The 27,983-nt window shown below is 48.1% G+C and overlaps 1 protein-coding gene across 1 annotated transcript in view; it reads right to left on the bottom strand.

Annotated features, from left to right (window-relative positions):
• pde10a (phosphodiesterase 10A) overlaps positions 1–27,983 on the bottom strand; it is a 484,537-nt gene that overhangs the window by 60,357 nt on the left and 396,197 nt on the right. The window contains exon 17 of the mRNA XM_078557603.1: positions 20,786–20,941. Coding sequence (XP_078413729.1) covers positions 20,786–20,941 — 156 coding nt within the window. The remainder of the gene's footprint in view (positions 1–20,785; positions 20,942–27,983) is intronic.

Here is a 27,983-nt window from a genome sequence, read left to right as displayed (position 1 = left end):
TAAATGCGAGCTCACTCTTAAGTTTTAAGAATAAATTGGATAGATACATGGAAGGGAGAGGTCTGGAGGGTTATGGACTGGGTGCAGGTCAATGGGACTAGCGGAATAATATTTCGGCACAGACTAGAAGGGCCGAATGGCCTGTTTTTTTGTGCTGTAGTGTTCTGTGGTTCTATGGTTGCCGGCGAGGCTTCCTCTCACTCACCCACACCACTGTCACATCAGGCCCTCAGTAAACCGGGCACCATATTTAAAGGTTGCCCCTGCAAAGGGCGAGCACTCTTCAGGGATAGGAAGCTGCTGCAAACTAATGGCTGCCAAAGGGAGGAAACATGCTGCCCCCAGATTTAGCGACACTTCCCTCAAGCGCCTACTGGACACAGTGGAGGCCCACCACTATGTTCTCTAGCCCCGCTCTGGGGGATGACCAGCAAGCAAGGTCACCAATCCTGCATGGGATGAGGTGGCAGCAGTGGTCGGTGCCAATGCCCTGCGAAAGAGGACAGCCACCCACTCAGTCTCCTCAATCTCAACTCACACACTCATAAACCCATCATACATCCATAGGGATCTCAAGGGATAACAGCACGAGTTGTCACACACACACTCACATTTCCATCAGGTTCATATCCTCTGGAGCTCGCGTCCTGTCCTCATCCTGCCATGGCTCCGCTCACCACACAAACATTCCACGCAGCGCCATATGTCCTGCTCACACGATCTCCATCTGTTTTCATGCAGGAGAAGCTGGCTCACAGCAGCAGGGAGAGGTCCCAGACTTGGGTGGAGTGGCTCACATTAGGCCCCTCACTTTGAGAAGGGTGCCATCACGCTGACTCATGAGGATGTAGTCTGCGGCGATAGTGAGGTCGACGGTGAACACCCACATGAGGATCCTGCACCAAATCATCCCACTCTCAATGCAACTGTGAGTGCCCTAGCATTTGACTCTGGCACCATGCACTAATCACCAAGTGACCGACACCCTCAGCCAGTCAGTCCCTCAGTTCCATCCACGTCCTCCCTCCATTGAAGAGCTGGAAATAAGTAGCCTGGAAGACCTGTCACAGCACTTACCCACACCCTCCACCAGCGCAAAGACACACACCTCAGTGGAACCTAGATCTAGAGGAGGCTTGGGTTCAAAATCTGGTGGTGGCCGTATGGACACATGTCCGCAGCAGGAGGAGGCTGAGCTCCCCGGAACTCGGAGGGCTGCTGGGAAAGAGGCATCTGTGAGGTCCGAATCAGATGATGAGCCTCTGGATTCGGCCTTCTAACTCATCGTGGAGAGTCAGCAGAAGACGGGGTAACATCACACAGAGCTGTTGGAAGCCCTCAACACAGTGTGACGCGAGATGGAGGAGTGAGTCTGTCTGCTCTCTGATGAAGTGGTGCCCACATGTGCGCTTATGGAGGCCTCCATGGGAAGGATATCAGATGCCATGAAGAGCCCTGGTCCAGCAGAACGTGAAGGTATGTGCAGACCTGCACGCCATCGTGGTAGCCATGGTTGAGTTCCTGCATTGGCAATGTGAAAGGGAAACAGGGCACTTCAACATTCCTCTAGGTGCTTCTTCCTCTCAAGGGGTCAGGCAGGAGCCCTCAGGCAACCGAAGGGAGGAGGAGCAGCAGCTGGACACCCCTGGGTCATCCACTCAGGAATCTCAGAGACTGTCCTCTTCCTCTGAGTCCCCTTTGCCTGTGACTCCCTCAACCTTGGCTTCTGTCATCGCAGAGGGAGCAGCTAGCTCATAGGAGGACAGCCAAAGCAAACTGGAGCTCCCAAGGCCTTGGCTCTCCAGAGGACCCATGCCAAAGTCATCAGAGGCAACAGGGCCAACAACTGCACAGGCTGTCTCCACCCCAGCTGCAGATGTCAGGGCAGCACCTAGAAGTTTTAGGCCCAGAAAATTTAAGAAATTCTGATCACAATTGGTTGCATTTGTGAATACATTTTGTCACTTTTTAATCTGAAAATATATTATCTTTCACTGAATAATGTGTAATGGTGTCTTTTAGCTTCATTGACAGGCTTTGCGAGTCCTTCCATTGCATCCCCCCCACTAGCAGTTCAGCTGCACACAGCCAGCCCACAAATGATTCTGGAGGGAGAAATGTGTGTGTGGCAGGGCATTTTGGAGCCTTGTGCAAGCACTCTCCCACGCACACAGATCCTTCCTCCATCACACCCATCTCAATGTCCCAAGCATTTTCAATGCTGCCTGGTGGGGTTCTCTTTCAGTTGACCAGCTGAGCTGACCTACATCTCCACCCACCCAGTGATCGCACCCCCCTGCAACACCTGTTCCCGCCCAACATATGGCTCATTTCACTTTTGATTTTGCAAGATGGTACTGTTGAAGTATGTCTTTAGCTCCCCCGTCCTTTCCCCTCCCCCAGTTACCCATGTCCTTTCCCCCATCACTGTTGACCCCCCGGCATCATCTTCCACCTCCCCATCATCAGCTACCAGCCAGAACCCTCCTCTTTCTGGGATGTCCAGGTGAACGTGCACATTCCCTACCTTCCTGAGAATCTCGCCCCCATCCATATTGACATCCCTGACCCCCTCCTTTCCACCGCCAGGGTCCATATCTGACCCCGTGACCCCACCAAGCACCTTCGCCATCCCTTCTACTGCTACCGTCGCACCCTCACCCTCTCACCCTACCGGCTCCCCAGGAGGCAGTCACTCCCCAGGAGGTAGTCATCGGCTCCACTGACCCCTCCCTTGAACGTTCACCTAGACATCCCCCCCTTAATCCTTCCACCCCTTGCTCGGACTCCTTCCTCCCCTGGACTCCTTCTTCCACCTGGACTCCTTCCCCCTGAGAACTCCTTCCTCCCCCAGGGCTCCTTCCCCGCTCCGAACACCTTCCTCCTCCCCTGGACTCTTTCCCCCCTCCAAATTCCTCCCTCCACCCGAAGTCTGTCCCCCCTCCGAACTCCCTCCCTTACATCTTCCTCCCCCTTACACATATCTCCCCACTTGCCGCACTCTCCCCGTTACACCCTCCTCGCCCATACTCACTCCCCCCAACCTCACCATACCAACATCATCGTTCCCCTCCTCCCAACGTCACCCCCCACGACACCATCATTCACCCCTCCCAACCTCAGCCCTGCGACACCATTGTTTCCTCCCTCCCAACCTCACCCCCTCAACACCATTGATACCTCCCTTTCCCCCCTCATCCGCCCCGATATACCTTCCTCTCCCAGTCAAACCTAGACCTTCCTCTCCCACCCCCTGGTACACCTTCCTCTCCAGCCCCCGGTACACCTTCCTCTCCCACTCACAATTGGAGCTTCCTTTCCATCCCCTTGATGATAAGCCATAGTAGACCAAGGCCAAGACACTTGTCCCAAAGCAGACTCTCAACAATGAACTTTTGTGCTGTAAATAGCTCGATGACTCTACTGACGGAATTTTTCTGTCCTGCCAGTGTCGAGAATAATGGCTGCCACAACTGGAAAATTTGGAGCAAGGCCAAAAGTTGAAATCTGCCAGCAGGAAAACAAGTTGCAATCTTCTCTTTAGCACTTTCATGGCGGTCACCTTTCCTGTTGGTGAACCTTGGGCCGTAATTTGCAAGTCATAGGCAAGACTGCCTATTAATGGGGCTATAGACTATTTTTGCGTCTGTGACATCTTGCACCCCATCGGCGGGAAATCAGACCATTCTGTTTCCCGATCTGCAAACGTGGCATGCACACAGTGCACAAGATCTCTTTCAGTTAGCTGCCACTAGACGCTGCCTTCGCCATTTGCATCACTCTTCTCTCAGGTGCTAGCAGTATATCGGCAGCAGATGGCACACACATGAAGGAAAGGGGCGGAGATTGAAATTCATGAAGGAAGGGGAGAGGGGAAGTGAGGTCCGGGAAGTGGGTTCCGGGAAGGGAAAATCTGTAAGAGTGGGGTGAGTTGGTGAAGGGGAGTTACGGTGGTTTATAGGTTGGGTTGGGTGGAATCGACATCAGTGTCCTCGGGGGAAAACTGAGCTTGCTGAGATTCAGAGGGGATCATCACAGTTACAGGGGGATGTGGGTGGCAGGGTGAAGTTTCGGGTTTCTTGGGTATACTGTGATGAGGGTCACTGAGGGGGACAAGAAATGTCCCACAGATAAGGGGAGTGGGCAGGGTCAGGTGGGCATGGGAATGGTGATGGGTAAGGGCTCCGTGGGAGGGGGATGGCATTTGTGGTGCTATTATAATAGGGTCCACTCCTGCTCCTAGTTTGTATGTATATATGTCCAGGGTGATGGGGGGAAGCTCAAGGGTAACAGAAGGGAGGTTAAACATAACGTTGTATGGGGTTGATGGTAACAGGGGAAAGTTGATGGGTGACAGGGGAAGGGTGAAAGGTAGTTGAACAGGTGCGAAACCTGATGTGTACCATCCTGACCAAGACAGCTCAGTAAAACGGTGACGCCCTCAATGTTCAAATATAGAAAAGTCAATTGGGAGGAGGGTCCTCTCAGGTTGGTGGAGCTCAAGGTAAGCACAACTGGACAATTAAAGGAGCACCCTGATAATAATGAGAACAATGATTACTGCGGTCATTTGAAATCCTAACAATATGGTGAATCCAACAAGGCAGGGAGCCTGGCCCAGAGGGTTCTCAAAGATACAAGATCCCAGCAAGGTGTTCAGCTGTCACTTATGTTCTGAGCCATAAGCCCTTGGCTGTTGTCAGCCTGAGAGATGAAGGGTGGGATGGAGATGTATTGCCACGAGGGCCATGACAGGGAATGGCTGCCAGCTTGTGAATACAAACCTCCATCCTCCCAGGTTCATGGTCATGCATGACAAGGCCGCACTTGGAAAGACTTTGCACTATGACAAGGGAATGGGCAGTCTGTAGACGCACCAGGGTTGTGGAGGCAATCGGACTTGCATGAGAGGGTGGCTTCTCAAACAAGGCTCTCATCAGCCTTGCCAAAGAGCCATGGATCCATGCGCTGGCATGTATAAGGGGGAGGGAGATACATCCTTGGTCCCCCAGAGTGTCGTTCGCCAGGAAGGGATGAATGTATGCTTACCTTAAAGCATCTACCAGCAACACAAATTCCAGGAAACTTCCAAGCAGTGCAAGTGCCAAAACTATATACAATGATTGTACACCTGTGCCACCAGTGTGTATTCAGAACTTCCTAACTTATCTAACCCTATCACTTCATCTTAGTGCATTCCCAACATCTACAGCAGAGGTGAAGGCAGCCTACTGACTACTATGCCCTTTTGTCTGTGATGACAATGGCAGGTGTCCTCTGGAGGTCCCCGGCCCTTTTTGGGTCTCCTGCTCAGGAGCAGGTGCACCTTCCTCTGCCTGACCAGCTGGAGTCACAAGCAGAGCAGATTTGGAGCACCTGGACAACCTTGGAGTGCCCTGGGTGGATGCCCCTGGGGTGTCTGGCTCTTCCTCCCTTTGGTGCCTGAGGGCCCCTTCCTGACTCCTTGGGGAGAAGGGGCTCCTGAGGGAGGTCGAGGTGCGCTGCCCTCCTCTCGCCTAGGCACCGCTGGAACTCAGCCAGGGCCTCTGTGATGTTGTGCGGGTCCGAGTGCCGATACTCCAAAAACTGTGCATTCTATTGGACCTGGGTCTCCATGGTGACCACCATCATCCACATGGAGACTTTGATGCTCTCAGATGCCAGGGCCACTACTTCAGAGGGCACGTGGATGGGCTTCTCAAACTCTCGTGTCACTCTGTTGAGGGCTTCTGGCACCCCTGACGGGTGTTCCCCTGCTTCTCTTTGAATCTCCAGCAATTTGTCTTTGGCCATTTCCAGAGGCTCGTCATCTGACTAGGACTTAGTAGGTGCCTCTTCTCCAGCAGTCCTCGGAGTGCCAGAGACCTTGGACAGAATTTTCCCTTCCGGGACTAAGTACCGTGGCGGGGGCAGGGATGTGGATGGGGAGTGTTTCCTGCTGCAGAGGCCGCTGGGAATTCTTACCATATCTTGTGACACCAGTGTCATTAATTATGAAGTTGGGAGTTTCCCTACATTCTGTGTGGTGGGGCGGGCTGGATGGCGTATGCCCCGTTGTCATATCTGGGCACCATATTTAAAAGGCTTCCAGACAGCAACTTACCCACCAAGCTGATTGAGGAGATGGCCAGAAGAGGACCGAGGGACCTCTGGCGCCCAAGTTCAGCGACACCTCCCTGAGCGTCCTGCTCGGCCAAGTGAAGGCCAGGAGGGACGTTCTCTATCCACTGGATGGGAAGAAGAGGCCGAGCAGGGATATGAACCCTGCATGGGAGCAAGTCTCCAGGGGAGTCAGTATCCAGGGCCTCCAGCAGAGGACTGCCCTGCAGTGCCGATAAAGAATAAATGACCTCATCCGCGCTGCCAGGGTAAGTGAACCCTCAACTGCTCACACTCATCTCAATGAAAGGTACAGGGACATGGGCCTCAGTGGCAACGTGATAAGGTCATGCCTCATAGCCCCACTACTCTGCAGGTGGAGGAGCCACTGTGAATCCCTCTCCCTTCCACACAGAGGGCTTACATGCTGTCTGGGAGGTGCGGGGAGGGGTGTAAGGGGCTCGGGCATTGAGGGCACTAAAAGCATCGCTAACAGCATGCCTCTCTGATCCTTATCCTTATATCTGCATGGGCTCACTGCTCTGGAGGGCGCTGGTACGGAACACTTCTGGACAACCTGCAGTGCATCAATCCCATGGCTCACAATCCAGTGGGTTATTTGAAAGATATACGAAACCCAAATGCTCTCAACCCCAACTTCTTTCTTCCCACAGGAAAAGTTAAGCCATAATCGGACAGAGAGAGAGAAGACAGGAGACGATTTCAAGGAGTGGGCAGCCTAGCTGGCAGGCGTGGAGTGGGACAGATCCGTCGGAGATGGAGAGATTGGCTTGTGGCCTCCATCCATTAAGGATCCATGCATGTCATAGAAACCTCAAGGTCAAGGGTGCCTCCATGCTAGAGGCAGATCATGCAGTCACTCACGCGCTCCTCTCTCACCTACAGGTGCCACCAGGGAGAGGTCAAGACCTGAAACTGAGGGAGCCTGGTCCAACATGTACACAAGCCCAGAGAGGAGCGAGGACATCACTGATGAAGGAAGTGCATCTGTAGATGCGTCACAGCAGACACCTAATTCTTCCACCAGCCCAGAGACATACATCTCGGTGGGTATTAATTCTAGTTTAGGAAGGGTCTCACATTCTGGTGGTCACTGCATGGACATATATCTGAAGCAGGAGGAGACAGGGTCAGCCAAGCTCACCAACACTTGCACTGGGAATGAGGTATCTGCAAGGTTCACGCCCATCGGGATGACAGGCCGCTGGAATCGACCATTTCAGAGATGCTGGAGAGGCACCAAGAGGCGGGGGAACATCAGGCAGAGGCGGTTGGAGATCCTCAACAGGGTGGCACGTGAGTCGGAGGAGTCCGTCCGCCTTCTGGCCGATGAAGGTGCCGACCTATGCATGCATGGAGGTCTCCATGGGGAGGGCAGAGTCCATGGAGAGGATGGTGGACTCCACGGAGAACCTGATCGAGCAGATTCTGCCAGAGATGTGAGCAGACCTGCACACCATCACGGTGGTCAAGGGTGAGCTTCTGCAGTGGCTATGCAAGAGGGGGATGGGGCACCTCAACCTCCCTGAAATGCCCCTCCCCATCAAGGAGTCAGGCAGGGGCCTTTGGGCTCTCAAAGGGAGGAGGAGCAGCAGTTGGGCACTTCGGCACCTCCATTCAGGGCTCTCTGAGGGTGTCCGTCTCTTCTGAATCCCCCTTGCCTGTGACCCCTTCAGTCTTGTTCTCTTTGACTGTAGGGGAAGCAGTTGCCCCTACAGTCAAAGTAAGCCAGTGCCCTCCAGGTGTTGGGTCTCCAAAGGACAGCTGCCAAAGTCATCTAAGACAACATGGCAAACTGGTCAGCAGGCTGCCTCCACCCCTGCTGCGGATGTCAGGAGAGCACCTAGAAGAAGTGATAGGGAAGGAAAAATTAACAAGTTTTGAATTGACTAATGGTTTCATGGGTGCACTGATTGTTACACATATCACACTTTTGTAAGTATAGTTCATGTGCAATTTAATCATGTCTGATGTGGTTTATTTGTGATATGTCCTTAAGCCTGTGTGTACCACCGTTGCCCCGACCCCCCACCATGCACCCTGGAATCATGTATGCTAAGGGAGGCAAAGTTCTTTGCCAGGGCCCTTGAGAGCCATGTGCAAGAAGGCTCCTACGCACGTTGAGCCTTTGCCCTTCTCACTCTCATCTGTCCCAATGCCCTAGCATTGTAAGTAACACATGCTGGGATTCCCCTTCAGTTGTCCAGTTGAGCTGACCGGCATCTCCGTCCACCCCTGATGCCAACTCCTATGAAGCATCTCGAGATCCTCACCACGAGGCTCTGTATGGTTGCGAGCAGCCATGGTGTGAGTAATATTTGAAGTAGAGTCTAATACCTTTTCCCTTGCCCGCATTACCCACACAAGCCCCCAACACATCCATAGAGCCCCCAAGGAATCACTTTCCTGGGAGTCTGGGAAGGGTGTCCTGCAGTCAGCATCGCAGTGAAGCAATCTGGGAAGAGTGTCCTGCAGTCAGCATCACAGTGAAGCAGTCTGGGAAGAGTGTCCTGCAGTCAGTTCTTGTTAAAAATAACAAGAGTGACATGCCCCTCGGGCTGTACAGATCAAAATGAAAGGCTGTAAATGATTGTAATATTGTTTGTACTGATGCACCTGGTGATACATTTTGTAAAAGTTTAACCTGGATTGTACCCTTGTAATGTTGTTTTTGAAATGGTTTTGAATGTGATTGAAGATTTTTTATGAATAAAGTATATTTTTACAAAAAAAAAAGCTTGGGGCAGCTGCCGCCAAGGCGCAATGGGGAAGGGTCGCTGTCTAAGACCTTTCTACCACAGCGCACCGAGAGACTGGGAACTGTTTAGAGCCCCTCGGGCTGTACAGATCAAAATGAAAGGCTGTAAATGATTGTAATATTGTTTGTACTGATGCACCTGGTGATACATTTTGTAAAAGTTTAACCTGGATTGTACCCTTGTAATGTTGTTTTTGAAATGGTTTTGAATGTGATTGAAGATTTTTTATGAATAAAGTATATTTTTACAAAAAAAAACAAGAGTGACATCACAAGACAGCGTGAGAGAGTGGCAGAGAGATCAGAACCAGCGCGAGTGTGGGGAAGCTTCAAAAAGTGACGTCAGCATAAAAGTGAGAGCTGCAAGGTGAGCAGTGGGTAAGTGTTTTTCTCCAGTTTTTTCTCCAGCTGAAAATAGATTAAGCCAAGGAAAGGTAAGAGTTCTAGTTTTTATTTAAAGTACATAAATAATTTAACTTTTTTACTGTATTTAACTTAAAGGGTTTTTTTCAACTAGAGGCATGGCAGGGCAGCTCAGTCCTGTGTTATGTACTGCATACAACATGTGGGAAGTCCTAAACGTTCCTTGCGCTCTGACCAACCACGTGTGCAGGAACTGCCACCAGCTGCAGCTACTTGAGCTCCGAGTTTTGGAGCTTGAGCGGCAGCTGGAGGCACTGGGGTGCATCCGCGGGGCTGAGAGCTTCATGGATAGCACGTTTTTAGACATGGTCACCCCACAGCTTACAGAAGTCAGACTGAGAGGGACTGGGTGGCCATCAGTTAGAAGAAAGGTGTCAGGAAATCTTCAGGGTGCATCTCGCTCGAGAACCGTTTTTCTGTGTTGGAAAACAGTGAGAGTGACGGTTCCTCTGGGGAGTGCAGCCACGCTCATGACACTGTGAGTGACTCAGCTGCACAGGAGGGGAAGAAAAAGAGGGGAAGAACAATAGTGGTAGGAGACTTGATAGTAAGGGGAGCAGACAGGCGTTTCTGCGGCCATAGACGTGACTCCAGGATGGTATGTTGCCTCCCTGGTGCCAGGGTCAAGAATGTCACTGAATAGCTGCAGAGCATTCTAAAGGGGGAGGGCAAACAGACAGAGACCATGGTACATATTGGTACCAACGCCATAGGTAGAAAGAGGGATGAGGTCCTGCAAGCAGAATTTAGGGAGCTAGGAAGCAGATTAAAAAACAGGACCTCGAAGGTAGGATTCTCTGGATACTACGTGCTAGTGAGTATAGAAATAGGAGGTTAGTCCAGATGAATGCGTAGCTGGAGAGATGGTGCAGGAGGAAGGGCTTTAGATTTCTGGGACTTTGAGACTGTTTCTGGGGGCGGTGGGACCTGTACAAGGCGGACGGGTTGCACCTGAACTGGAATGGGACCAACATCCTTGCGGGAAGGTTTGCTGGTGCTGTTACGGAGGGTTTAAACTAACTTGGCAGGGGGATGGGATCCTGAGAGGAGGTTCAGCAGGGGGAGATGCACAGCCAAAATTAGAAGAGAGAGCAAGTGAGTCCGGAAGGCATAGAAATGAAAGGCCAGTTAAGGCACAAGGGAGTTTGGCAAGGTTGGAAGGTATTTATTTTAATGCAAGAAGTCTGACGAATAAGGCGGATGAGTTGAGGGCACAAATTAACACATGCAAGTGTGATGTCATTGTTGTCACAGAGACATGTTGAGAGAGGGGCAGCAGTGGCAGCTCAATATTCCAGGATATAGGGTCTTCAGGCGAGACAGGGAAGGAGGGAAAAGAGGGGTACCACAATATTGATCAAGGAATCAACTACAGCAGTAAGGAGGGATGACATCTTAGAAGGCTCCTCAAATGAAGCCATATAGGTAGAACTGAAAAACAAAAAAGGAGCAATCACATTGCTGGGAGTGTACTTTAGGCCCCCAAACAGTCAAAGAGAAATAGAAGAGCAGATATGTAGGCACATTTCAGAGAAGTGTAAACATAATAGGATAGTAATAGTGGAGGATTTCAACTTCCCCAACATTAACTGGGTTAGTAATAGTGTGATGGGCTTAAAGGGAGCAGAATTCTTAAAATGCATCCAGGAGAGCTTTTTAAGCCAGTATGTAGAAGGCCCTACAAGAGAGGGGGCGGTTTTGGACTTAATTTTAGGGAATGAAGCCGGGCAAGTGGTAGAGGTATTGCTGGGAGAACATTTTGCAGATAGTGATCATAACTCCGTTAGATTCAAGGTTGTTATGGAAAAGGACAAGGATGGGCCAGAAATCAGAGTTCTAAGTTGGGGGAAGGCTGATTTTAATAAGTTCAGATATGATTTAGCCAGAGTGGACTGGGAGCAGCTACTTTTAGGTAAATCTGCATCAGGGCAGTGGGACTCATTCAAGAAGGAAATAGGGAGAGTAAAGGGCCAACATATTCCAGTAAAGATAAAGGGTGGGACCAACAAATCCAGGGAACCCTGGATGTCGAGGGATATACAGGATTGGATAAAGAGAAAAAGAAAGGCTTATGGCAGATACTGAGGGCTCAAAACAGCGGAAACCCTAGAGAAGTATAGAATGTGTAGGGGGGAGCTTAAAAAGGAAATTAGGAGAGCAAAAAGGGGGCATGAAAAATCATTGGCAGGTTAAAATAAAGGAAAGTCCAAAGTTATTTTACAAGTACTTGAAGAGTAAGAGGATAACTAGGGAAAGAGTAGGGCCCATTAAGGGCTATAGTGGTAATTTGTGTGTGGAGCCGGAAGAAGTAGGTAGGGTTCTAAATGAATACTTTGTGTCGTTGTTCATAAGTGAGAGGGACGACGTGGGTATGGAAATCAGCAGAAGGACTGTGATATGATTAAAGAAATTAGCATAGAAAGGGAGGAGGTTCTAAGTGGTCTGGCAGGCTTAAAAGTAGATAAATCTCCAGGCCCAGATGAAATGTATCCCAGGCTGTTGAGTGAGGCAAGGGAGGAGATAGCAGGGGCGCTGGCAATAATTTTCAATACCTCTCTGGCCACAGGAGAGGTGCCAGAGGACTGGAGGACAGCCAATGTGGTACCGTTATTCAAGAAGGGAGGAAGGGATAAACCAGGGAACTACAGGCCAGTCAGTCTAACCTCAGTGGTGGGGAAACTAGTGGAAGCAATTCTGAGGAACAGGATTAATGTACACTTGGAGAGGCAGGGATTAATCAAGGATAGTCAACATGGTTTTGATAAGGGGAGGTCATGTCTGACCAATTTGATTGAATTTTTCGAAGAGGTGACCAGGTGTGTAGATGAGGGCAATGCATTTGACGTAGTCTACTTGGACTTCAGCAAGGCTTTTGATAAGGTCCCGCATGGGAGACTGATAATGAAGGTAAGAGCCCATGGGATCCAAGGCAATTTGGCAAATTGGATCCAGAATTGGCTGAGTGGCAGGAAGCAGAGGGTGATGGTCGAGGTGTGTTTTTGTGACTGAATGCCTGTGTCCAGTGGGGTTCCACAGGGATCGGTGTTGGGTCCCTTGCTGTTCGTGGTATATATAAACGATTTAGACTTGAATGTAGGAGGGTTGATCAGTAAGTTCGCGGATAACACGAAAATTGGTGGGGTGGTAAATAGTGAGGAGGGTACCCTTAGATTACAGGAGGGTATAGACGGGCTGGTCAGATGGGCTGATCAGTGGCAAATGGAATTTAATCCGGATAAGTGTGAGGTGATGTAGGACAACCAAGGCATGGGAATACACGATGAATGGTAGGACCCTGGGAAGTACCGAGGATCAGAGGGACTTTGGTGTGCATGTCCACCGGTCCCTTAAGGTAGTGGGTAGGTAGATAAGGTGGTTAAGAAGGCATATGCAATACTTGCCTTTATTAGCCGAGGCATAGAATATAAGAGCAGGGAGGTTATGCTGGAACTGTGTAAAATGCTGGTTAGGCCACAGCTAGAGTATTGCGTGCAGTTCTGGAATTTGCATTATAGGAAGGATGTGATTGCACTAGAGGGAGTGCAGAGGACATTTACCAAGTTGTTGCCTGGGCTGGGGAGTTTTAGGTATGAGGAGAGATTGGATAGACTGGGGTTATTTTCCCTGGAGCAGAGGAGATTGCGGGGGGCCATGATTGGGATGTATAAAATGATGAGGGGCATAGATAGGATAGATAAGAAGGAACTTTCCCCCTTGGTGGATGGATCAACAACCAGGGGGGCATAGATTTAAGGTAAGGGGCAGGAGGTTTAGAGGGGATGTGAGGAAGAATTCTGTCACTCAGAGGGTGGTGGGAATCTGGAACTCACTGCTGAAAGGATGGTAGAGGCAGAAACCTTCATAACATTTAAGAAGTATTAGGATGTGGACTTGTGATACCATGGCATACAAGGCTATGGGCCTAGTGTTGGAAAATGGGATTAGAATAGTTAGGTCCTTGTTTGACTGGCGCAGACTCGATGGGCCGAAGGATCTATTTCTATGCTGTAGGCATGTATGACTCTATGACTTTCGACCTCCCCACAGTCACCCTTCAACCCTCCCCCATGACCTTCAGGTAAATGCAGAAGCTCCCCACCTTCCCGAACATAACATCCCCACAATGAACATAAAATCCCCTGTCATTCTGTCGATCCCCTGAATCCGCGTCACCTTCCACAACCTCTCCAACAACCCTCAGCACCCCTTTACTCGACATTGCCGCACCCTCATCCTCCCATCCTACCGACTCCCAGTGCCCCCTTTAACCGTCACTAGTGGGGGAGTCTCGAACTAGAGGACATAGTTACAGAATAAGGCATCACTCATTTAAAACTGAGATGCGAAGGAATTTCTTCTCTCAGTGGATAGTGAATGTCTGGAATTCTGTACCCCAGAGAGTTGTGGAGGCTAGATCACTGAAAATATTTAAAGAGGAGGTATATAGATTTTTGAAATATCTATTTCTTATGTTACCATCTTGTCCTACCACTGGTACCCTCAGTATGCCCCCCCAGGAATCCACCATTGACTCCACTGATCCCCCCTACACTCTCCATGCCCATCCACACCTCTACAACTCCCTATGCCCCTTCATACCTCAACACGCCCCATGCCCCCTCAAACCTCTGCATCGCCTCCCCATCCACACTCCAACATGGCCCATTCCACCCTCCCACTCCATACCAGCTCACCCATTTCACAACTTCCGCAGCATCTCCCTCTTTCCCTTACCACCCCCACCCTCCCCTGCCCCTCTCTAGGCATCCACACCCGCCCCACCTCTTCATTCCTCTCCTCCCTGTCTATTTCCATTCTCCAGCACAGATCCTCATCGCCCACCAGTATCGCTTACAGCCTTCCGTCTGCTGGTTGAAGACCTGAGCCCTGGAAGAAGTTGCTGGCTGAAGACTCTGAACCCTGGAAGAAGTTGCTGGCTGAAGACTCTGAACCCTGGAAGAAGTTGCTGGCTGAAGACCTGAACCCTTGGGGTCTCCATCTTCTCCTCATCTCTCTGAGCAGCCCCAAGGGTTCAGGTCTTCAGCCAGCAACTTATTCCAGGGTTCAGAGTCTTCAGCCAGCAACTTCTTCCAGGGCTCAACTTTTACATGCCATGCTGGCGTGATTTCCCTTTGGTGGCTCAGACGATTGAGCGGGGGGGTGGTGGGTGGCAATTCCGGTTGGGTCTTCATCTGCATCCCATTAACAGGATGCAAATTGGTTTCACACCGCCCTCCGGCAGCAATTACAACCTGCCATGGCAGATGGGAGCTGAAGATCTCTTTGCATTTTATGTGGCAGGAATCCGATTTTTGAGCTCCCACCGCATAGTTCCCCCCGCCCGCCATTAAACCCGCCACGAGGGGCACCAAAAAATTCCACCCCTTGGCTTTCACCGCCTCTGCCTGCTGTGGACACACATATGTGAGGTGTCCACCAGATTGTGAGCCTGAGCCTATACAGGAACTATAACCTGCCGAGGTGTGTGTCTCTGCTGTTGGAGGGTGGAGGTGAACGCTGTGATGACTCTACAGATGAGAATTGTTCCTTGTTGCCCTCTTCTTCTGAGGTGGGCTGGGGATGGGGCTTTCTTCTGAGGGGGACCTTGGCCTCCACCTCTTACAGCTGGCCCCTGGAATGGAGAAAAGGGGATGAGTGACTGCCTGGTCTGTCTCAAGCATTGCACGCATCAACCACCTTCTGAAGTTTTAGCATTAATTCATGCTTCCTCACTAAATTGTTAGGAGAGGCCAACCTCACCCTCGGCACAGGCACGTTTCTGTCCTCCTCTGTGAGTTCCACCACCTGCTGTTCAAATTGAGCGAGGGGTTGAAGCTCTGACGTCTTCTCTCTCTTCTTTCTGTTGTGGGCTGTCTTTTCCTCCATAAAGGCAGATGGGTTGTGAGCAAGTTTGATGAGCAGGCCCCTAATGCTGTGGCTACTAACTGCCTTCCTGACTCCATATAGCCTGCCGGGCTTGTGAGTGTGTGAGTTTAGAGTGATGAGATGGTTGCTTTACCCTGGTGGCACGGATGAGATCATTCATCCTCTTTCTGTACTGAATGGTGAACCTTTTCTGTGCAGCATTGACACTGACCACCACTACCACTGCCACTGCCTCCCAAGCTGGAGTGGTGACACTAATGGGCCTGCTACGGCCAGTGTGGGGGTAGAGGACATCGCGGCGGGCTCCAACTGTGTCCAGAAGATGTCCCAGGAATGTGTCACTGAATCGGGAGGGCTGAAGTCTTCTTGCCTTTCAGGGTCATGTCTTCTGTGGAACAGTCCTGGGCTGGACGCACTGAGAGGTGTGCGCACGTCTGCACTTTAAACATAGCTCCTGGCGTGAGGAAGTGGCAAGGTGACAGTGTGGCGAGCAAATTGGAGGCTGCCTGCCAGCGAAATGGCATGTTTCCCGGGAATGCATGATTAATGAGGTGGGATTGGGATGATACAGTGCGAAAACCTGCCATTGCAGCCAGCGGGCAAAATGTCCTTTTTCCCGCCCACTGGCGCATTTACTGCAAATCTGGGATGATTCCGCCCAAAAAGACTGAACCATCTTGACAGCATCCAGGACAAAGCAGCCCGTTTGACTGGCACCCCACCCACCACCTTCAACATTCAGTCCCTCCAGCACCGACACAGAGTGGCAGCAACTCACCAAGGCTTCTTTGATATCGCCTTCCAAACCCCTGAGCTCTACCAGCTAAATGGGCAAGGGCAGCAGGCGCATGGGAACAGCAGCATTTCCAAGTTGCCCTCTACTCCACAATCCTTAGCTGTCTCTTGACTGTGGCTGGGTGAGAATCCTGCAGTTGCCTCCCTTACAGCACAGCACATGGACTGCAGGGGTTCAAAACGGTAGCACCTCACCACCTTCTCAAGACATTTAGGGATGGGCAACAAAAGTGCTGGCCTAGACAGTAACATCCACGTCCTATGACAGAATTACAAAATGAGTGGTGTTATTTTGGGGTATTAGGCATTCCAAAATAAGGGAAAGTAAAGTTGAAAGTATCCACACCCCAATGTCAGAGGGAGAAAATAGAAGTGCAGAGGAGAAGTGGCAGAGTATACAGGGCTATATTCTTTTCACATTCCTAGCAGCTGAAAGATACATAAGGGAAAAAGACTAATGTAAATGTAAGCCCAGTCAGTGGAAGTTTCACTTACCCTAGCAGAGTGGATGAGATCATTGACCTATTTCTACACTGCAGCGTAGCCTTCCTCTGGACCCCACCAGCACTGACCACTCTGGCAACCTCCACCAAGGTCCCATGGTCAGATTAGACGGTCCCATGCGGCCATCCCTGGGGAAGAGGATGTTCCTCCTTTCCTGCATGGACTTGAGGAGATGCTCCAGGGAGGCATCGTTGAAGAGGGAGCCGGAGGGTGCTGCCTTCACCTGCTCATCCTTCCTCCAGGGTTCTGGTCTCGTTAACGAAGGCCTTTCCGGATGCCTTTTAAATACGGTGCCTGATCATTCACAAGATTCAAAGTGAACCTTGCAGTTGCATAATTAATGAGCCAACATGGCATGATTTGGCAGGTTTTCCTGCTACAGTCCCTCTGACTTCCTGACCTTGCCATGGGATTTAGTCCCGGAGCGGAAGATTCAGCCCCATGGCTCTAACTTCCATCTTCCAGTACTTGAAACCTCCAAACCCAGTGCACACAACATTCAGTCTCCAATTGGTTCAATAGTTAAATCACTACATATTTTTCTTTTGGGTGCCATTCAGTAGTGCAATGAAATTATTGTTCCTATCAATTCTTCTAAAATAGAGTTGCTTTAGGTCTCTTGAAGAACCAATAATTAGCTGCAACTTTGTACTTTTGAGGGTATCACCCTTGGTTCCTCTTGATTTATTATCTGACCTCTAATGAAATCCTTCCACTGCTGAAGCTGCCTCAGGTGAAACTTAGGCATGGATTTTTCTAGGTCTTTATGGATGGGCTAAGAGGCGGGAGAGGCTGTAAAATGATCCAAGAAGATGGTGGGTGGAGTGTCCATCATGTATTGTGCCTGTGGCAGACTTGTGTTGGGGATGGCTTTCTGCTTGGAGCCCAATTGAGCAACATATTGGCTAATTAATGGCCTCTTCCTGCCTCCGCTGGTACTTAACCAGCAGCAGAGGCTCTTAGAAGTGTGTGGAGATTGCCAGGTCGTTGCTGGTGGCCTCCCAGCAGGCTCTGGCAGGTGAGGTGGTCTTTTTCAGGCACTCTTTGAATCACAGAGGGGTCCCCCGGCAGCAATGGATGCCCCCATGTCAATGGCACTGCCTGTGCTCCCCTACTTACTCGTCTAGCCTGCCTGACTGGCCCCGGTGGCCCCAGACTCCGCTTACCTGGTTGCAAGGGTGCATATCCATTGATGTGCGCTCTTCCCCCAGGTGCAGACCAACAGTGGCCACCACTCCCAGTGGCTCTGCTGAGTGGCTGGCCTTTTGATTGGCCAGCAGCTCTTGGGAGCAAATGGCAATCCCTGATTTTGTCCACAAAAAGGAAGACAAATTTAATCTGGTCAGATACTGTCCCAACAGTCTACCCTCAATCATCAGCAAAGTAATGGAAGGTGTCATCGACGGTGCTATCAAGTGGCAATTACTCAGCAATAATCTGCATATTGACACTAAGTTTGGGTTCCACCAGAGCCACTCAGCCCCGGACCTCATTACAGCCTTGGTTCAAATATGGACAAAGGAGCTGAACTCAAGAGGTGAGGTGAGAATGACTGCCCTTGATATTTGGCTGAGTTTGACACCACGGAGTCCTAGCAAAACTGAAGTAAATGGGAATCAGGGGAAAAACTCTCCACTGGTTGGTGTTATATCCAGCAGAAAGGAAGATGGTTGTGGTTATTGGAGGTCGATCATCTCAGTCCTGGGACATCACTGCAGGAATTCCTCAGGGTAGTGTACGAGGCCCAACCATCTTCAGCTGCTTCATCAATGACCTTCCCTCCATCATAAGGTCAGAAGTGGGGATGTTTGCTAATGATTGTGCAATGTTCAACATCATTCGTGACTCCTCAGATAATGAAGTAGTCCATGTCCATATGCAGCAAGACCTGGACACATTGAGGCTTGGGCTGACAAGTGGTAAGTAACATTCATGCCCTGCAAGTGCCAGGCAGTGACTATCTCCAACAAGAGAGAATATAACCATCGCCCCTTGATATTCAATGGCAATTTCATCACTGAATTCCCTACTATCAACATCCTGGGGGTTACCATGCACCAGAAACTATACTGGACCTGCCATATAAATACTGTGGCTACAAGACCAGGTTAGAGACTGGGGATTCTGCAGAGAGTAACTCACCTCTTGACTCCCAAAGCCTGTCCACCATCTACAAGGCACAAGTCAGGAGTGTGATGGAATACTCTCCACTTGCCTGGATGAGTGCAGCTTCAAAAACACTCAAGAAGCTCGATACCATCCAGGACAAAGCAGCCCACTAGACTGGCACTTCATCCACCACCTTAAACAGTCACTCCTTCCACCACCAATGCACAGTGGCAGCATATGCCCCGTCTTCAAAATGCACTGCAGAAACTCACCAAGGCTCCTTCGATAGCATTTTCCACTCCCACAATCTCTACCATTTAGGACATGGGCAGCAGACACATGGGAACACCACCACCTGAAAGCTCCCCTTCAAGCCAAACAGCATTCTGACTTGGAACTACGTCGCCGTTCCTTCACTCTCTTCCTAGCAGCGTTGTGGGTGTACCTACATCAGATAGTTCAAGAAGGTGGCTCACGACCACCTTCTCAAGGGCAATTAGGGAATGGGCAATAAATGCTGGCCCAGCCAGCGAAGCCCACATCCCGTGAAAGAAAAAAGAAAAGAGAAGGTCCAGTAGTAAAAACAATGAATTTCTAGAATGTACTTGGAACAATTTTCCAGAAACAATTTGTCTTAGACAGGCAAGTGAACATGCCATATTAAATTTAGCGATGAGTAATGGATCAGAATTAGTTACTGATTCAACAGCAAGGGAATAGTGACTGTATTGAATTTGGTTTTCGGCTTGAGGGGAAGAAGGGGGTGTTACAACCAAGGTTTTAATTTTAAGTCAAGCTTCGAAGAGATGAGAAATGGACTCACCACAATAAACCGGGCTGGACAAACCTACAGATAAATAGTGGGAGTTATTCAAAGAAATATTTAGAATGATGCAAAGCACGTAGATGTTCCTAAACATCAAAGGTTCCACTTGTGTTGTTGAGTAACCATGGTGATTACATGGGTTAGTGGCCTGTTTACAAACTAAAAGAAAAGGCTCATACAAATGTAAATAAAAGTGGAAAAGCAGCAGGCTAGGAGAGGTATAAAAAGCAACAAAGCGATAAACAGAAAAAGGGAACATGAAGAGAACTTGCGAGGTATATTAAAGCTGACAAAAAAAGTATTTAATATTAAGGGAAAGATAATGGTAAAGGGTATGTTAGTCCTTTAAACACAATTAGAAACAAGACTATACTGGACAATCAAGAAATGGCAGAAAATACATACTACATATACATTTTCACAGTGGAGAAAGGGGACAAAATACTAACAGTACAAAGGATCCTAAAAATAAGTCGAGAGGATGAACTTAGTGCCTTTAAGTAAATGTGGCAGTGGAAAAAATAGTCGGACTTAAGATAGAAAATCTCTACAACCTGATGGTTTCTACTTCAGAGTATTAAAATAAGTAGGTGAGGAAATTCCAATTTGAGGAATTTTTATACCAGTACAATATCAGCTCAGGTGCATAATAGATATTCTCTTGATGGAGTCTATAGCTAGATTTATTTTGGTATTAATAAAGCACTTTTGTAGAGTGTGGATTTACTGCTAATATGTCAGTGAGTGTAATGATAGGTGTGCAAAATATCTTTATGTACAAGATGAGTTGAACTGTGAAAACCACTTAACAGTATAATTAGATTAAAGATTCTGTCTTCTCAAACTTGGGTTTTGTTTGAAGAGAGGTTTTTGAGATACATAATATTAGAGTATTGTGTTGATTACACATATGGCACTTTTTGACCAATTTAAGATGCTTAATTCATTATAATCATAAAAGAAACATTTCAGCACAATATTAAAATGTATCACTTCAAGTGTGATTATTTATATTGATTAAATTGAGAAACCTAGATAAAAGTTAGAACCTATGGCCAAAGCCCATGCTAAAGGATAACATCAACATTGGGAAAAGTCAATCTATTTTGGTAACTGGTGGTTTGGCAATTCCCAGTTTGGATTTTGAAAACTTGTTGATTGTAGGAGTGAGGTAAATCGTCCCACATTTTGAAGTTCTGGGAAAGAATAAGTTAATTAAAGAAGGATCTATTGCTATCAAGGTTAATACACATATATAGATTCTTAACGTCACATATCACACACAATTGACTTATTCCAAAACAGTTTTTCTACTATGTGCAGTTTAATGGTATTTCTAAAAATCATGTCTGTGATAATCCTACCTGTAAAATAGCAACTGTCTGGGAGAAGTGATGCTGCTCCATTGTGGAGGTGGAGTACAAGGCAGCCAGTGGGTGGTCAAACTTATGTAGATAGCTGTTAGTGTAACCTCTGTGATCTAGGTCATGACACAAGCAAGCCACCAGAAGACCTTTCCGCTTTTCATAGAAAAATATATGGGAAACAAGAAAAAAAAGGTTTAAAGTTCCACTCTTACCCAATAATAGCCTTTCCAATATACTGTGAAATCTTAGTTCGTAACAGAGCAACTTAAGAGCTGCTAACAATATTTTTAATAATTCAAAGAACTATCATTAGCCCCAAAACTTGGCTCATGTGGGCCACCACAACTGTGATGGATCTGTTGTGTTAAATGGGCTGTTTTCTGTGCCATTATACCTTTTAAGACTGATATTGATATCTTAAATATTTTTGTTTGAATAACTGGCGAACTTGAGTGCTGTTTGGGAGGAAGATGACAGCAGGGCATAGCTACAGATACTGATAAATTTAGCTGCAACTGTACATGGTATACTCAATCTACTTGCTTTTGTCAAACTGAGCAACTCCTAGTTCCTCAGTCTGAAATAAAAATAAAATGTACTGGAAATACATAGTACAACTGCCAATATCTCAAAAGGGAAAATCCAGATTAATACATTCATTAATAAGCCTTCATCAGAAAATTCTGACAAAGGGTTTCTACTGAAACATTTTTTTGAGATATTGAAGAACCTGCTGTGTAGTTCAAGTACTTGCTGCTTTATTTCTGATTTTTACCATTTGTAGTGTTTTTTTCCACATTCCCTGAATTTATTTTCAGCACCTACCATTTCAAGAAAATTAGGATTGAAAGACAAAATTACATTAAGTTAAATAATGATTTTTCATGAAAGCTGCAAAGAAAATTGTAATCCTCATTTTTATAGCACTTTTTCCATGTATATAGTCAATTTTAATCTGAGTCACTTCCATTTACTGTGCCAACTAAAAGACTGTATTGCCTGGAACTGCTAACTTGTAAGATGACAATTAATGTTAGAAAAGGCTTTTAGATAGCTGCTCAGTGAGGTGGAGTAAGCGTTTGCGCTGTGTTCTGCTATTTAGAAAGACAGCATTTATCTTCACTTATCCATTCATGGTGATTGTGCAACATAGAATAGTGCTTACCAGGGCCAACGCTATTCCTACTGCCTTTTTAGTAATAACTGTATTCCCTGTAGAATTAAAACAGAGCACTTTCCTCAAAATGGTATGCTGGCACATCACCACTCCTTGTTAGATAATTAACATTGTGACAAAGGGAGCAGGTGAACCACATATGCAGTATTTGCAATCGGCTATGCAGATTGAGATTTGGTCTAACATCATGAGGGACAATATCAAAGTAGTCCGTAAACTGTTTTTATTTGCTGAACACTCATCCGTCGAAGTGACAGGAAAATCCATCAGTAACAGAACAAATGAGTAGATTTGCACCCACTCCATAAAGCAATGTGCTGGGGCTCCAATATACTTTGTTGTCCCACAAGAGCACTTTTTCAGCATGCAAATAGATCCTGCAGTTAGACACATGAACCATGGACCAAGATTTTATGGGATCTGGTGGGGAACCAGAAGCGAATAGCCATGCCCCTCTCGCATCAACTCCATTTCCCTTAGTAATCCAGCATCGGCTGGCCAATTAACGGCTGGCAGGTAGGATGGCTGCCCACTTAGCAGGCATGTCGTCACCTGACATGGAAGGAAGTGCTGGCTCCATCTTTAAAGGGCCATCAGAACGCGAGCCTTGATTCAAACATCCTTTGCTCCAGCACTCATCCCTGCAAGAAGTCTGTGAGCAAGCAGGCCTGCAAGCATCCTCGGTACTCACACCTCCAACCTCGGAACGGTCATTCCTCCAGCAGCCTTGGAGCAGCTAACCCACCAGCATCATTGGAAGAAATCCAAAGGGGAAATGTACTTGTTGGCATGATAGAAGGAAGATCCCAAGTAGCCCCACAGTTCAGTGATGACTCCTTGCATGTTCTTCTCCAGGCTATTCAGGCAAGGTGGGGAGGGGGAGTCCTCTTGCTCAGGGACAGAAGGAGGACACGTTCTTGCCTAACCAAGCAAGCCTGCAAGGAGATTGCAGAGGAGCCATGAAGTTGTCCAGAAAATCTGGCTGTTCTAGGAACAACCTTCTCCATTCCGCCAGGGTGAGTACCCAACACCCTGGTTCCCTTAGGGATCAACAACTGGATAAGTGTGAGGGTGCAGTTCTTGGGGATGGAGTGCCTACCATGTCCCAGACAAAGGATTAAGACTGCAGCATTCGCTTGGAAAGGAATGGCTGCAACTATACAAGGGGCATGAGCTTGGCACTGCCAACCCTTGTAAGAGAGCTCCAGAATTCACATGAATGCCATTGACCACAGAAGCAGCAGCTGGCTTGCAAGGTGAATAGATGTTGTGTCTTCCCTAGTGGGGTGATATCATAAAGCTACTAATGTATATAATATTGTTGGGAATTTTTTTAAAAATAGAGATTTAGTCTATGGGTGTGTCTTAATTGGATTAAAGCCAGCTAGTCTGGATGCTTTGATATATCCTAGTTTTGAGATGAAGAGATGTAGGGAGCATTTGCATTTTGTTGGATAGAGCATTCAAGAAGGGGAGTGAAATCTGGCACCGAGCTAGCAGAGACCAAGCAATGTTTATATTACTAATAACATTGGTACTATGAAAGGGGTTTTATTGTTAGAAGAGGTAGAGTTCAAAGGGGCTGGTGATACAATGAGAATTTATATTCAAAGAGATGTACTGGGTATAACAGAGCGGTTTTGTGTTTGCAGGGCAGAGGCATGTAACATCAAAGCAGCTGTAAGCCTACAACTGGCTGCACAGGAACCAGAGTAAAAGGAATCTCATTTTGAATTTGTAAGGTGAAAATGCTTTGCCTGGTGTCTGCTTAAAGTCTATGGGTTGCTGTTGCCTTAGTGGAGATTAGTTTGCGAATTTGGTAAAAGTTATGATAGTAGTAATTTGTAGCCACGTGTATACGTTTAACTTGTGTAAATTAATAAATGTCTCATGTAGTTTGATAGAAAAACCTCTCAAGAACTGGCGGTTTTATGCCTGAATTCAGAGTTGCATCTCAAACATACCAAATGAAAATATAGGTTATGACAGTTGTTTAAAGTTTCCCTCTGGGATTTTTAAATAACTCAGTTTTACCAACTGTTGTGTCTTAACAGGTGACTAGCATTATTCTTCCATGTACTCGCAGGAGAAGAGGGCCCAGAAAACTAAGATTGGTGACAGTGTCCAAATCATCACCATCATGACGTCCATAGAGGAGGGCGCTCTTGGGTTGGCAGGGCATCATGGCGGCTGCTCCATCATGGACGGTGAGGCTGGAGTTCAGCCACAAGAGGGTGAGTGGCCACATGAATGAGCATGAAGGAGCCTCAGGTGAACATGAGAGATAGTGGTCATATGTCCTCCAATGTCCAGATATCAATGTGAGATGCAGCCAGCTATATGGATTCCTGACTGGACGGGCAAGAAGCACTTATCATTCTATTCTCTCTCACAGGTAAACCATAGGAATAGAGAGTTGATATTATTGGCAGACATTCCTCTACCTCTGACAAAGAGGAGGGGACATCAGAGGGCGCAGCGTAACATCATTTTTTCACACCGTCTACCAGTGCAGACACTGTCACCTTGAAAAGTATGCATCTGCGAGTAGATTTGAGCTCACACCTTGCACAAGCACCAATACGTGGCTGACCAGCTGTCTGAGGCTGAGACAGCCAAGGCCACTGTCACTTGATGTTGTGTGGGGGCCAGGCCCATGCTGAGACCCCGGCTGATAACATGCCTCTGGAGTCATCAGTAAGATGGCAAGAGCTAGAGGTCTGGTGGAGCTTCCTGAAGGTATGTGCATCCTGGCTCAGACAGTAGATGAATCCATCCTGCCACGAGTACTGGATCTCTCTCCCTCCCTCCTCCATTGAGAGACTGGTGAATCACCAGAAGATCAGTCAGTGGATGCCAGAAATGAGCATAGACCAGCATGTCATTGCCTAGTTGTTGAGCTCCATGCAGCAGTGGCAAGGTGAGGGGATGGAGGGTGGTGGGGCCAAAATATTTGGAGTCTCCACCAGGTTCTCATCCTTCTCAAGTCAGCAGGGAGGTACAAGTGTGCCTTCAGAGGGAGTGACTGTTTTTGAGTGTCTGAGTGTGGACAGTGGTTGCTTAACCCTTCTGCCAGTGACATCAGTGCCTCAAGTTGCCACAACAACAGAGGACAGCCCAGGCCACGGGGCAGCAAGTTCAGCAGCCTGCCTCCACTGCAGCAAAGGAGGAGCACCACATAGGAGAAGACTTAAAAAAATTAAGAAAACACTAGCTCCATTTGGGCCACACACATGTATAGGTGGTTAACGCTTCTTTGCTTGCGTGTGATGATTTATGTAATAATATCTTCTTTGGTCTTTGTAAGTGTCCATCCAATGATTCTGGCCCTCTGGCAGTGCAAGAGTGGAACAAGCTGACCCAAGGGCTGGGGGGAAAGGGGGGCGGCCACCATGGCAGTGTGGTCATCTTTTGTACATTACAGAAGCACCAGGTGCCAGCGCGCAAGTGGGTCTGGGCTTAGAGCAGAGGTGAATGGCATTAGCATTGGTTGAATGTGGACCTTTATTTGGTTGGATGGTTGCAGTGGGAAATGTCATCTGAAGTGTCTATATAAGCACCTCCTGAGCCGCCCTTGCACCTACATCATGGTGACCTCCATGTGGCCCTTCATGTTGATCTGGATGTTACGGCTGGTCATCAGCTTCTTCGTCTTCAGCCTCATCTGAAGATGCCTAGTGCTCCACTAATTCTTCAGCAGCCAGGGTTTCCTCCCTCTGCAATGCCAAGTTGTGTCACGTGCAGCAGACCACTCCTATCTGGGAGACCCTCAATGGGGCATATTGCAGTGCCCCACCCAAATGATTTAGGCATCTGAATCGCGTGGATTGCATTGTACCGTTCCTTCTCCTCCGTCCTATGGTTTCTCACTGGTGTCAACAGCCATATCTTGAGTGGGTATCGCTTTTCAGCAAGAATCTATCCTTGAAGGTGCAAGGGGGTAAGAAAGGCTCTTCTCCCTGAGGGTGCCAGAGAATGTAAGCATCCTGGCTGTACCAGGGTAACGTGCACATAGCAACAGGTTCTGTTGATGGTGGGAGATTAGTTGGGAATCTCATTAGAGGGAATGAAAACCCTTCCGGTTAATGAAGGCCACTGGTTACCCTGTGGGAGGCTTGTTGACCACATGCATGCAGTCTATGAGACCTCTCACCTGGGTGAATCCAACGATGGCACCGCATCTTATGACTTTCTCAGGCTGATTGTCTGGATCAGTTCAATAGTATTTGTATTGGCTGGCCAGCCTGAAGAGGGCATTGGTCTCCACCTTGATGCAGTTATGTGAGGCTGATTGGGAGATGTCACATGTTTTTGATGGGCCCCAGAATGAACTGGAGGCATCGGAATTTAGGGCCACAATGACCTTGACTTCAAATGGCATCAGGTGACCACCAATAGAACCAGAGCTCACCTCCTCCACCAGCATGGCACAAAATCGGTCACGCCTCTTGGGAGCAATGTTTGGCCCCACTGTCTCTCCGACACCTAGAGGTAGCTCATCCCCTCCCAGTAGATCCTTGCTACTGGATATTTTCTTCTCCACATTGGCACCTACTCCCTCTATGGCCTTCTGCTGCTTCTTGATTAGGTTTCCCCTGCAGGTGGCCATGAGGTTGCTGCTGTCCAGATTCTTGTGCCCTACCTCCCTCCCTCTCAAGTTCTCCTCCTTGCTGGAGGACCCTTCTCCACTCGGGCATTACTGGTTTCAATGGACCACGCCATCAGTAGCTGCAATAACAATGCCAACCCCAGCCACCTCCCATCACAATTGATTCCCCTGTCCTGACCTCAGTGGTATCAAGGGAAGCTAGACCTCAGATCAATGGCTTCCCACCTCCCTCACCTGGACAAGAAGTGCTGTGCCCAGGATGAACGCTGGCACCTATGAAGAAAAATGCCTGATGCCATGGCTGCGGAATGCAGCAATGATATTAGTTACCACTCTGTAAATTGTTTACTTTGAAAACACGAACAGTGTCCCCATGCGGCTTCCCATCTGCTACTGGAAAAATGTGGCCCTAGCGTTATGACATTGGAGGCCCGACGTGACGCTACACAATTTTGTCTCCTGTCGCCATTGCCATCCATTTCAGAGACATAAAATCCCAGTCATGATTCCAGTTACAGCAGCACTTGCTGCTAACCTCTATGGATGCATATGCTAGATATATGATAATGCACCAGTAAGATTCTGGGCCTAGCAGGTATCCCCTACCACGATGGTTCTATCTCATTTTCCCATCAACCTATAAAAGCTGCAAACTCTGGTGGCTGCTGTTATTCGGGAAGGAAGGATGTCTACTTTTCTAATCTGGACCACTCCCAGCCTCTTCTCTCAGTGAGTCTCAAATGTGCCTTTTTGCAGGCCATTAGGCCTGATCTCATTGAGCATACTAGCCTCCAATCTAGCACGGATTCCACTAAGGCCAGGGAAGTGGGAACTCCCAGAGCAGTGAATTATTGGCCCTGCTCATGTGAGGGACATGTTGTGGGATGGACAGAGGCTCCACCCGAGACAAGACCCCACTCCCCGAAATTCCCACTGAGTGCCTGGACCTACTGTATCGTAATCTTCTGCTGCATTCACACTTATAGTAAGAGTACAGTACAAGGCCCATGGGCTCAGATTCAATAAAAATTTAGTCAACATAGTTTATTACATAGGTTCTATTAATTCAGTGTATTGCGCTGCCTCATAGATCTAACAAGTTGTACTGAAAATGGTTCATCAGATGTTGCACGGAATTTATGCTGTTCCTCGTTAATTCCCAACGTTGGGCAGTTTTCAAACTCATAAAGAATGATTTTCTGATTTTGTTGGACAGCACATAGAAGAAATCTTCCCCATCAAGGAGTTTATCAACAATCTACAATTGTCTTGACACTTGACTAAAACAACGGTACACCTACATGGAAGAAGTAATTCCGAAATAGAAAAAACTAGTAATATCCAGTAATGAAATCAAGCCAGATACAAATAAAGGCCTTCAAACATGTGTTATTCATTACCCTATATGA

The sequence above is a fragment of the Cetorhinus maximus genome, chromosome 14 (genome assembly GCF_964194155.1).
Source record: "Cetorhinus maximus chromosome 14, sCetMax3.hap1.1, whole genome shotgun sequence".
NCBI classification, from domain to species: domain Eukaryota; kingdom Metazoa; phylum Chordata; class Chondrichthyes; order Lamniformes; family Cetorhinidae; genus Cetorhinus; species Cetorhinus maximus.
Note: the sequence above shows the minus strand (reverse complement) of the source record. Positions and strands in the feature narration are given on the sequence as shown.